This window comes from Dama dama, chromosome 12, assembly GCF_033118175.1.
Source record: "Dama dama isolate Ldn47 chromosome 12, ASM3311817v1, whole genome shotgun sequence".
In the NCBI taxonomy this organism is placed as follows: Eukaryota; Metazoa; Chordata; class Mammalia; order Artiodactyla; family Cervidae; genus Dama; species Dama dama.
The window spans coordinates 50,818,057-50,831,208 of NC_083692.1; the positions used below are offsets into that span (position 1 = coordinate 50,818,057).

Sequence of the window (13,152 nt, forward strand, 5' to 3'; positions counted from 1 at the left end):
AAGAAGAGAAGAGTGCTAGGAGGGAGAATAAGAGAGTGTTGAATACTGGAGAATATTCTCTACATAATTTGGCAACATGGAAGTTATTGTAACCTTCACAGAAACAATGTCAGTAGAGTGACTGGATGGAAATGAAATGGTGAGTTGAGGAGCATTTAAGAGATGAGTAAGTGAAGACTCAATTGCAGATAACTTTTGAGAAGTTTGTCTATGGATGGGTATGAGAAGTAGGTGAAGAGTAGGAAAAGGTTTAGTAGAGAACATGTGACTTACCTTGGGTTTTGTGGTATACTTAGAATCCTTATAAAGAAGGTGGTATACTTAGATCCCTTGTAAAAAAGGAGAAAGATTGTTTTAGGGCTAGGTGTAAACTATTTTAAGCTCAAGCTCAAGGTAAATAAATGTAAGGCATTTTTTTTCCTTAATTTTATTTATTTTTGGGGGTGGGGCTGTGTTGTGTCTTTGTTGCTGTGCAGGATTTTCTCTAGTTGTGGTGAGTGGAGGCTATGCTCTAGTTGTGGTGCGTGGGCTTCTCATTGCAGTGGCTTCTCTTGTGGAGCATAAGCTCTGGGCATGCAGGCTTCAGTAGTTATGGCACATGGGCTCAGTAGCACAGGCTTAGTAGCTCCGAGGCATGGGATCTTCCCAAAATCAGGGCCTGAAGCCCTGTCTCCCACATTGGCAGGCAAATTTTTTACCACTGAGCCACCAGGGAAACCCCTGTAAGACATGTTTGGAAGAAGGGTGATTTGAGTACAATTTGACTGTGGTTGGTAACTCTGCATGTTACAGAAAGGTAGATTGGAGATTGGGTTAGTAGGCTACAGCTAAACTGAGGAGTTTTGGAAGCCAGTCAGAGAAGTTGTTTACTATGGTAGGCTGCCTCATGTATTTTAGTTCAAGAGGAGTAAACAACATGTTAAGTGTAGTTTTTAGGATTGTCTGGTTGAGACCGATTAGGAAATAGTAATAGCAGTTCAGATGTGGTCAAATATCAATAGATTTTTGAATGCCTAATATATGTAGAAAATGTATATTTTTGAGCCGGGTTTCCTATCCATTTCTTCCATATCCAACTGCTATCTGTCCTACTTTCTTTGTTCTCATATCATGACTATAATCACCTAAACCTATACCACCTGGCATAGTAGCCACTGGCCACATGTGGCTTTTGAGCACTTGAAATATTGCCAGAGTGAATTGAGATTTTCTATAAGTGTAAAATATATACTGGATTTCAAACATTTAGCTCAAAAAAGAATGTAACATATCAGTGATTTTTGTAATGATTATGTGTTTAAATGATAATATTTTTAATATACTGCACTAAATAAAATATATTATTAAAATTACTTTTACCTAATTCTGGGACTTCCTGGTGGCTCACTGACTAAGACTTTGCACTTCCAATGTAGGGGGCCATGGTTCGATTCCTGGGCAGGGAATTAGATATCACATGCCACAACTAAAGATCCTGTATGCCACAACAAAGATCAAAGATCTCAAGTGCTACAACTAAAACTTGGCACAGCCAAATAAATATTTTTTAAAAATTTTTTACCTATTTCTTTTTACTTTTTAAAAATGTGGCTATTAAAAATTTGAGGTTGCATATAGCTTACATTATATTTCTATTGGACAGTGCTAACCTAAACTATGATGCCTCTCCACAGCTTCTTATTTCATCCTGGCTCTGCTGTCTGTGCTACCATAGACTGATATCATTTACCTAACCTGTTCCTTCTGTTATTACCATCAGTCTTCTTGCCTTTGTCTTCTGGGACAAAATAAGCTCTTTTGCTGTTGGTTCTTGTAGCTAAAGAATGCAGTTGTAATGGCAGAGACCCATGAGCAGAGGCAGAAGGCATATAAATGGATGTACTAATAGCAGGAAAAGATAAGACTGAAGTAGCAATAAAAGCATCATAAATTATAATACCTCTTGATTTTACAGATGAGGTAACCAAAGCTCAGAAAGGTTAAATAATGTGTGCTCTCAACCTGGGCACCTTCTACTATTATTTTTTAAATGCTGAAAGGCTAGTATTCTCAAAAGTGTATCTCTTCTCCCTTCCTACCACTCAGGTCTATATTTTAAGTTTGTACTTCTTGTCTCTAGCTTCCTTTTTCTTTTTTCTTATCCAGCAAATATTTACTAATCATGTACTATAGACACATTGTTTGGAGTTGTCAACAATACAGTCAGTGTGACTGCACAAATGTACTCTGCTAAGAAAATGTTAACATGGTTTTTTTCTTGGAAAGAAAATAATTAGTACATCTTGGTATTTTAAATTTATCCAACTGTTTTAAAAAGTCCTAAAGAAGCAGGACATAGAGTAGAGAGTTTTTTAAATTACAGGGAAAAGAAAAATTGATGAAGAAATGTTTAGATCTGGGGTAGGTGAAGAGGTTTGGAAGTCCTGGGTGAGGGTACTGGACTACTAGGGATAGCATGAAAGTAATATGATCCTAATGGCAGGTAGGGGAGAAGTGAGCAAGAGTGATTTGATAAGAGAGATTCTGGAAACTCTGCCTTACCAAAGATAAAATTTATTCAAGGCCATTTCTGCCAGAACTAACTGTTTAGTTTTCTAAGCTATTTGGATTTTGTTCTCTTGAGATGACTGAAGTTCTCTGGAGGAACCAGAGACATTTTGCATTAATAAGCAAGCACTAGTAGAAATATTGTAAAAGAAACCGTTGAAGACTTTCCTGTACCCAGATGAGGAACCATGGGGAATGGGAATTTTGATTGTTAAAGATTAGAAGAGGTGTGGATTTTAATTTGGAAATTTCTAGAGCAGGGCCTTGAAATTTGGAAGGAAAAGCTATGACAAATCTAGACAGCTTATTAAAAGCAGAAACATCACTTTGTCAACAAAGGTCCATATAGTCAACGCTGTGGTTTTTCCACATGTAGTCATGTATGAATGTGAGAGTCGGACCATGAAGAAGGCTGAGCATCGAAGAATTGATGCCTTTGAACTGTGGTGTTGGAGAAGACTCTTGAGAGTCCCTTGGACTGCAAGGATATCCAGCCTGTCAATCCTAAGGAAATCAGTTCTGAATATTCATTGGAAGGACTGATGCTGAAGCTGAAACTCCAATGCTTTGGCCACCTGATGCAAAGAACTGACTCATTAGAAAAGACCCTGATGCTGGGAAAGATTGAAGGCAGGAGGAGAAAGGGATGACAGAGGATGATTGGATGGCATCACTGACTCAATGGACATGAGTTTGAGCAAGCTCCAGGAGATGGTGAAGGACAGGGAAGCCTGGCATGCTGCAGTCCATGGGGTTGCAAAGAGTCGTACACAACTGAATAACAAGAGCAGGGCCAAACTTGAACATGGCTTCTTGGAGAACTTTGGCCTCAAGAAAGAAACATAAAAGCTTGGATACCTGGGAAGTACTGGGAGATCTAATAAAATGGGAATGACGTGTAGGTGAAAGGCAGAAAATGGTTAGAAAGATAAGGTAAAGAAGCACAACATAAACTGGAATGTGAAACCGTTCATCTCAGATTGGGACTTGAACCCACGTGGCCGGGACTCAAACCTGGCCAAAACCCAGTTTAGGACTCAAACCTAGCAAAAACCCTGCTTGGGACTCTAACCCACGTGGCCAGAACTTGAACCCAGCCAAAACCCATGGTCTTCCAACTGAGATCACAGAGCTGGTTTAGGGATATAATGGAAGTTCAGGTTCTTGATATCTCATAGTAGAAAGAATTCAGTGAGAGACAAAGTGATATATGTAAGAAGTGGATTTACTTAGAAACACAATACACAGATAGAGTGTAGGCCGTGTCTGAAGGCAGGAGTAACCTTGGGAGAAGCACATGCCACAGACAACATCATGGGCCTTCGAACAGAGAGAGTGTGGTCTTGAAATATGGTGTGGTTAGATTTTGGGGGCTGGATAATTTCGTAGTCTATTAAGTGGGAGGATTATTCCAGCTATTTTGGGAAAGGGGTGGAGATTTTCGAAATTGGGCCACTGTCTACTTTTTGGTCGACCCTTGAAACTGTTGTGGTACCTCTACGTATGTCATTTAGCTTGCTGATGTGTTACAATGAATGTATCTTGAGGATCAAGGTCTAGTCCAAGTTGACTTGTCTGCCATTTTGGACCCATTTGGTTCTAATCAGTTTATGTTGTGTCCTCAGACTTTATCATTCTTTCAGGGGTTGTGCCCTGTCCCCTTCCCTCCTGTTTCAAACGTATAGTATGATTTTTATAGTTTGTATGATCGTGAGATTAGCACCATATTATAGTAAGGAAAATAGTTGGTGGGATGGTGTGGCTGTCTGACTTTTTAAAAGATATTTTTTCTTTTTTTTCCAAACTGATGTGAAATATTTATTCCAAATTAGATATTTTATGCAGTAGTTTTCCCCCTCAACAGACTTGTGATAACCACATCTTTTGAATCTGTAAATAATGTTATCAAAATAATCTTTGAAATCTCACAAAAATTTATATTTTACAATCCACCCTGAATATCAAGGCTGCAAGACTAATACAACATTTCCTATATCCAAATATTTTACAGCTGTATCCAGAAAGAAAAAAATAAAAGGAAAAAACCACATATGCTTGGTTAAGGGCTGACATTACCTGAGCATCCCGAAATAAAATATCCAAATTATTAGCACTAATTTATTACAACTATAACTTCAATAGTCACTTTGTCATTGACAATGATTGCTTGAGCACAGGGGTGTGTGTTCCAAGGGCTGGTAGTAGAAGCTGTTACTGCAGACCAGTGTCTCTTCCTCTCTGCACTGCCAGCTCCCACCTGTGCATTGCCCTATATATACTGTGTGTATGTGTGTGTTTTAAAAATATTTCCCACCACATGAAGTTCTCTCTATTAAGCAGATAGCAGAGAAGAACAACAACAAAAGCTAAACCAGCCAATCCCTCGCTCTTAAAAGATAATTTATCTTTTGAACATAAATACTATAAAAGCAATACTGAAGCATTTTAATTTTGCCTACAAAATTTTGTCCACAAAGAGTTGGACACGACTGAGTAACTAAACTGAACTGAACTGAATTTTGCCTACAGTTAATTGCGTCTCTTCTTTTCCAGGTGCTTACCATGGGATAGGTTCCCTACTGACAAACCCTGTCTGCTGTTTTTGGCCTAATGTAGCTGTCACGTTTTTGCTTCTTGATTTCTGTTTGTCTGGAATATCCCATTAGTAGCAAAGTCTTAGGGATTCTTTCTTTGAAATTCTTTCCTCTCGGTATACTGGTATTTGGGAGTGTGGTTTATTGCAAGCTCTTTTGTTTTCTCTACTATCCAAACTGGACTGTTTACAAATGTTATCTTCTTAAAGCACTAATTTTATCCTTCACTTGTCGACTTAAAAACAAAGATCCCTTAAGATCTTCACAAGCAACCAAACTTATCAATGTGGTATTTATGATTTTTCTGTAATCTGATCAAGGTTACCCATCCAGCCATATTTCCCACCACTCTGCAACATAAATCTTATGTATGCTGCTGCTGCTGCTGCTAAATCGCTTCAGTCATGTCTGACTCTGTGCGACCCCATAGATGGCAGCCCACCAGGCTCCCCCGTCCCTGGGATTCTCCAGGCAAGAACACTGGAATGGGTTGCCATTTCCTTCTCCAGTGCATTAAAGTGAAAAGTGAAAGTGAAGTCGCTCAGTCGTGTCCGACCGTTAGCGACCCCATGGACTGCAGCCTATTAGTCTCCTCCATCCATGGGATTTTCCAGGCAAGAGTACTGGAGTGGGTTGCCATAGCCTTCTCCAATCTTATGTATAAACCTCCTTATAAGCTATCCACAGGGCATGATGTTTCTTATACATGCTTTTTCCTTCATTCTTTCTCCCTCGAAGAATGCTTTTCCCCTCACTGCCTTGGCAAGTTTTGCTTTAGATACTACCTGCTCCAAAGGAGATTTCTAAGTGCTACAGGCTATCTCAATATCTCTTTTCAAAATCGTGTGATACTTAAGGCATTTATTACAGTTTACAGTATATTATATATACCTTATTATTATCTTATTCTGTTTTCTGTATGTTCTTTACCCAACCAGATTACTAGTTTTTTAAGAGAAATAGTCATTTCCAAACAGGTTATTTGTTTTAACCTGTTGCTGAACACGGAATAAACTATCAATAAATACTTTTTGATTGAAATAGTGTTGTTGATCAATTTTGAAATAAAGGCTAGATAAGTTAGACAAAACAGCAATCTTAAGAGGTGATTTTTTAGATATCTAAAACTGAAGTATGTTCCCTTAAAAACTCAAAATCAGTCTTTTAAAAATATCTAACTCTCTATTATAAACTTTCCTAAAACTATAGATGTCTGTTACTACATAAGATATCACCTCAAAATTTAGTTGCTTTGAACAATGAACATTTATTGTCACAAAGTACCTGTGGGTCAGGAATCTGAGTGTGGCTGGGTGACTCTCATTTAAGGTCTCTCACACAGTTGCAGTCAGCGTTTCAGTTGGGGCTGCAGTCTTATCTCCAGGCCCAGCTGAGGAGGATCTACTTCTAAGCTTGCTTACTTGGTTGTTGACAGGATTCAGTTCCTCACAGGTCATTGGACTGAGGTCCTCAGTTTCTCATTGACTGTGGCCAGAGGCCTCCTTCAGTTACTTGCCATGGCCTCTCCCATAAGGCAGCTCAGAACATGACACGTGGCATTTTTCAGAGTGAGCAAGTGAGACAGCACCATGATGAAAGACACAGTGTTTTCTTTTCTAATTTTTTAAGTGACATTTCATTAATTCTGTTGTATTTTATTCACTGGAACTGAGTCCAGTCCACAATCAAGGGAAAGGGATTAGACAGAGGTGTGAATACCGGGCAATAGGGTACGTCAAAGAGGCTGCCTCCCTTAGCGAGGCCATTCTTCTCTTGTCAAAATATCTTTTCTGACCTCAGGAAAAGAGAAGTTGCTTATCTGAGTCTTTCCCAATATTTATTACACTCGTAACACATAAGCTTTATTCTATGATAGCATACCTAGGGTCATTTAGTATTGAATTATATAATATTCTGCATCCTGACCCTGCTAAAATGTTAGAAAAACATACACTACAGTGTTGTATCAGGATAATTACAGAACTTAAATGAAATAAAGGATCAAAGTATAGCAAATATGGTCCCAATTATTTGAATAAATAATGTATAAAATTTACTCAGTGTAGTTTTCAGTTAAGTGCTATATTAAAATCTCAACATGTAAATATACAATGTGCCAGTTATAGTAAGTTTTCAAAAATATTTGTTAAATATACTTGCTTATATATTTCTGTGAATGAATGAATTTAGTATTTTTGGAGTTCCTTTACCTATGGTATAATAATATTATTATTAGTTCGATTTTGCTGTCTTAAAATTCTAAATAAACCCACAGATAATAATATATTGATGTTTATAGGAATTCTTTGGTTATCAAAATTGGAGAGATTGAAAGAGTACTTGATACAGTCATTGGAAGTTTATTTTGAATTTGAAAATAAAAGTTATATAAAAGCAATTTATCAACTTGTTAGTGGTTTAGGAGGCTGAGTGAGAAGTTGGTCCGATATATCACTGTTTATATAAAAATTAATTCCAAATAACATAAAGACTTAAATGTAAAAAAAGACAAACATAAAATTACAGGAAGAAAGTATATGTGAATGTTTGTATACTCTGAAGGGGTGAAAATCTTTCTAAACATAACGTCAAGCTCAGAAGCTGTAATAGAAGAATGAGACTATATAAAATTAAATATTTCTATATGGTGAAAAATAGGCAAAAAAGCACTATCATAAAGTCAGAGGTCAATATGGGGAAAAAAATAATTTACCACACATATAACAGGAAATGTTCTCATTTCTCTAATTGAAAAAGAGCTTTTATAGTTCAATAAGAAAAATGTAATATTGTATAGGCAGGCAATTTGAAGAAAAGTATGTATAACTAATATATATTTTAAAAAGCAAAACATAGATCAAAAGGTACAGCATATATTAAAATGATGCTACATATATTTAAAAAGTGTGACATATACTAAAAGTCATTTATATATTAAAAAAGTGATACCAAATAAAAATACATGTATAAAAAGATATCAGTTTGGAGGGGTGAATGGTTGGTTTACAATATTAGTTTCAGGTGTACAGCCTAGTGATTCGGTTTCTTTACAGATTATACTCCATTTAAAATTACACAATAGTGGCTATAATTCCCTGTTCTATACAATATATCCTTGTTGCTTATCTGTTTTATACATAGTACTTTTTATCTCAATTCCATACCACTTTCTTGCCTTTCTCCTTTCCTTTTCCCTACTGGTAATCACTAATATATCAGTTTTTTAAATGCAAAGAAGTTACTGTTTACTTCTAAGAAAAGCAACATTCAGAAGACTGATAACACTCATTCTTGGAAAGGTATTAGGGTAACAATTATATTGCTGATATCCATGAAACTTTGTAAAGCGTTTTAGAGTTTTATTGTAGTGATGTGGAAAGATACTCATTAAGGAAGAAAAATAAATTCAAAACATAGGATGTACACTGAAAAAAATATGAGATCTTAGTTAACGGTTAACATTGATTTTCTCTGATGATTTTCTCTGAATAGAATTGGGTGGGGGCTCTTTTTTATGTTACTTATTTTTACAATTTATAATTTAAATATATTACCTTTGTAATTAGAAAAAAAGTGATATTTTTAAAAGGCAACTTTACAATTTCTTTTTACAGGAGATTACATGCTTGATACAAAGCCAAAAGAAATTTCAGAAATTCAGCGTTTAAACTATGAGCAGGTAACAGACCCAATTTTTGTTATATTAAAATAGGTAATTTGCCCTTATGGGTATATTCATTGGTCTCTACCAATGGCTTTTCAGGCATATTTTTTTGTTTTCTTTTTTTTACGCCCTTTTAAAAATGTAAAAACCATTTTCAGCCCACAGCTATATTTGACCCACAGGCCATACTTTGCTGATCTCTCTTTTATATGAACCTATATACAGTCCATGGGGTCACAAAAGTTGGACACGACTTAGTGACTAAACAGTATAACATGAAGAATGAAACATGGATACCATTCTACACACCTATGAAGAATCATAACCTAGTGTTTTCCTTGAAAAAATTGACTTTCAAGTGAATTTGTTATTGATTCATCTTCCCTCATTTGTTTATATTTTACAATTAAGTTATATTTTGGAAATTGTTCAGCAAATGATGTCTAGGGTATGCCATTAGGACTAAATCTGCTATTTCATAGTTTCAGTGTGTTTTCATTGTTTGGCACATTCTTTTGAGATCCTATTCTGTAACATGGGCGGGGACCACTGGTCTCAAAATTATTGGAGCTGGACGTAAGCAGGCAGAGCTTCATTTTCTTCGGTTTTCTTTCTTTGTTTGACAGTAGAAGGCAAGAAGAACACAGGTTCTTGCAGTGGAAGACGTATCAGCTAGGGAAGAAACATATCATTGGAACTTTTGTTTAAATGTGTTCACATTGTTTGGCTTGTTCTTTGGAGATACTATTCTGTAATACACGAGGGAACCACTCAGTTCAGTTCAGTTGAGTTCAGTTGCTTAGTCGTGTCCGACTTTTTGCGACCCCATGAATCGCAGCATGCCAGGCCTCCCTGTCCATCACCAACTCCCAGAGTCTACCCAAACCCATGTCCATCGAGTCGGTGATACCATCCAGCCATCTCATCCTCTGTTGTCCCCTTCTCCTCCTGCCCCCAATCCTTCCCAGCATTAGGGTCTTTTCCAATGAGTCAACTCTTCGCATGAGGTGCTCAAAGTATTAGAGTTTCAGCTTCAGCATCAGTCCTTCCAATGAAGTCAGGACTGATCTCCTTAGGATGGACTGGTTGGATCTTCTTGCAGTCCAAGGGACTTGCAAGAGTTCTCCAACAACACAGTTCAAAAACATCAATTCTTCGGCGCTCAGTTTTCTTCACCATCCAACTCTCACATCCATACATGACCACTGGAAAAACGATAGCCTTGACTAGACGGACCTTTGTTGGCAAAGTAATGTCTCTGCTTTTCAATATGTTATCCAGGTTGGTCATAACTTTCCTTTCAAGGAGTAAGCGTCTTTTAATTTCATGGCTGCAATCACCATCTGCACTGATTTTGGAGCCCCCCAAAATAAAAGTCTGACACTGTTTCCACTGTTTCCCCATCTATTTCCCATGAAGTGATGGGACCAGATGCCATGATCTTAGTCTTCTGAATGTTGAGCTTTAAGCCAACTTTTTCACTCTCCTCTTTCACTTTCATCAAGAGGCTTTTTAGTTCCTCTTCACTTTCTGCTATAAGGGCAGTGTTGTCTGCATATCTGATGTTATTGATCTTTCTCCTGGCAATCTTGATTCCAACTTGTGTTTCTTCCAGCCCAACGTTTCTCATGATGTACTCTGCATATAAGTTAAATAAGCAGGGTAACAATATACAGCCTTGACGTACTCCTTTTCCTATTGGGAAACAGTCTGTTGTTCCATGTCCAGTTCTAACTGTCGCTTCCTGACCTGCATACAGGTTTCTCAAGAGACAGGTCGGTGGTCTGGTATTCCCATCTCTTTCAGAATTTTCCACAGTTTATCGTGATCCACACAGTCAAAGGCTTTGGCATAGTCAATGAAGCAGAAATAGATGTTTTTCTGGAACTCTCTTGCTTTTTTGATAATCCAGCAGATGTTGGCAATTTGATCTCTGGTTCCTCTACCTTTTCTAAAACCAGCTTGAACATCTGGAAGTTCACAGTTCACGTATTGCTGAAGCCTGGCTTGGAGAATTTTGAGCATTACTTTACTAGCGTGTGAGATGAGTGCAGTTGTGTGGTAGTTTGAGCATTCTTTGGGATTGGAATGAAAACTGACCTTTTCCAGTCCTGTGTCCACTGCTGAGTTTTCCAAATTTGCTGACATATTGAGTGCAGCACTTTCACAACATCATCATAATGCAAATTTGGTAAATGATATAAGTTTAACCATATCACTTTACACTTATAAAATATGCGCTGGTTTTATAAATTGAAGGTTAACATAAAGGGACCACCAGGCTCAAAATTACTGGAACTGGAAGTAAGCAAGCAGAGCTTCATTTTCTTCAGTATTCTTCCTTTGTTTGACTGTAGAAGGCAAGAAGAACACAGGTTCTTGCAGTGGAAGACGGTATCAGCTAGGGAAGAAACATATCATTGGAACCTTTATGTTTACTTTCAAAGTAACCCTTATACATACTTTCACCAGTGTCCAGATAGCAACAAGAAAACTAATTTCAATATTGCAAAATTTCTTGAATTTGAATGTTAGATAATCTAGTCCTAATAAGATCTAAAAGCTAAGTATGTTACATTGAATCACTGTGTAAGGTAGGAAATCTGTGTGTATGTTAAGTCGCTTCAGTTGTATTCGACTCTGTGCAGCCCCATGGACCTGCCAGGTTCCTCTGCCCATGGGATTCTCCAGGCAAGAATTCTGGGGTGGGGTGCCATGTTCTCCTCCAGGAAATCTGTAGTTAAAGCCAAATAGGTATACTAAGTCATTTCAGTTCTTTTGGAATTTGTAACTTAAAGCAAGGATTTCCAAACATTTTTCACAGTAGAAACTTGTTTTCAAATGAAATCTTATGTTAACCTTCAATTTATAAAACCAGTGAATATTTTATAAGTGTAAAGTGATATGGTTAAACTTATGAATGAGTGAGTGAGTGAAGTTGCTCAGTCGTATCCAACTCTTTGCGACCCCGTGGACCTTCCTGTCTCCTCTGTTCATGGGATTCTCCAGGCAAGAATACTGGAATGGGTTGCCATTTCCTTCTCCAGGGGATCTTCCCGACCCAGGGATCGAACCCAGGTCTCCCGCACTGCAGGCAGACGCTTTAACCTCTGAGCCACCAGGGAAGCCCTATGGTTAAACTTATATCATTTATCAAAGTTGTATCATTTTTTATTGAAATCAGTAAGGCTATTGTAATTAATACAAAAATTTGAAATTAGAAATTGTAGATCATAGTTGCAGTTTCATATCAACCTCAAAATTTAGTTCATTTCTGTTGCACAGACTTGAGAAAATCTTGAGTGAAAAGTATTTGCAAATGATACCAGCACTTTGTTTCAAGTCTTGTCTTGCAGTCTTAGGATGTACTTCCATTAAGATGATTTGGACTCTTGAAAAATGACTGAAAGTTTTGTTTCAAAGTTGAAACAAACACTGACAGCTACTTGCATTTCTTATCAACATGTCAGACAAAAAGTACCCTGTGTTTAAAATAAGCTCTAAAACTATTTATAAGGTATTGTGATTGAATTACCATTCATTTTGAGAATAGCACGTTCAGTTCAGTTCAGTTCAGTTGCTCAGTTGTTCCGACTCTTTGCGACCCCATGAACTGCAGCATGCCAGGCCTCCCTGTCCATCACCGACTCCCAGAGTCCACCCAAACCCATGTCCATTAAGTCGGTGATGCCATCCAACCATCTTATCCTCTGTTGTCCCCTTCTCCTTCTGCCCTTAATCTTTCCCAGCATCAGAGTTAGTACCAAGCTGATAAAATTGAGTCTAAACTGGTTTTTAATGCTCCACAGGTATGATGTAACAATAATCTTTTTGTATAATTTGTGTGAGCAGAAATGTTCAAGCCTAAATTTTAAAAAGGTCAGCACAGAACTTCAATCTTCCTAATTAAGAATCCTTACCTAAAGTTGCAATATAAACAAAGAGCATATTTTTTCCAGTTTTGCTTTTGATGACAACACAAGAAATTACTGTGTGTGTTTTTGACAGATTTTTATATTACTGCAAATATATTTTTAAAATGTATCTTATGTTTAAATTTAAAATTTTACCACGTTAACAGTACCTTTAAGAAAAATTCTAAGAAGCAGTTGAACTATTGGCTTAAAGAAGTAGTAGTCCTTTTATAAGCACCCTTCCCTAATTTATATTTTATATTAATTATCATAATTTGAATTCAGGAACAAAATGGCAAAATACTCTTTCAAACTCTTTGTTTATAGATTTATTTATATTAGTTTTATTCTTTATGGAGATTATTAGTTATATTAATTTAGTTATTTTAATATTATATAATCTGTTTAAAATGTAGAAGATATATATAGGTGT

At 36.9% G+C, this 13,152-nt stretch overlaps 1 protein-coding gene across 5 annotated transcripts in view; it reads left to right on the forward strand.

The window, feature by feature from the left end:
• MINDY2 (MINDY lysine 48 deubiquitinase 2) overlaps positions 1–13,152 on the forward strand; it is an 84,878-nt gene that overhangs the window by 23,332 nt on the left and 48,394 nt on the right. For all 5 annotated transcript variants that reach the window (XR_009695119.1, XR_009695118.1, XR_009695117.1 and 2 more), the window contains exon 3: positions 8,756–8,820. Coding sequence is in view for 2 of the 5 variants with exons in the window: in XM_061157258.1 (XP_061013241.1) it covers positions 8,756–8,820 (65 nt within the window). In the remaining 3 variants the exon portion in view is untranslated. The remainder of the gene's footprint in view (positions 1–8,755; positions 8,821–13,152) is intronic.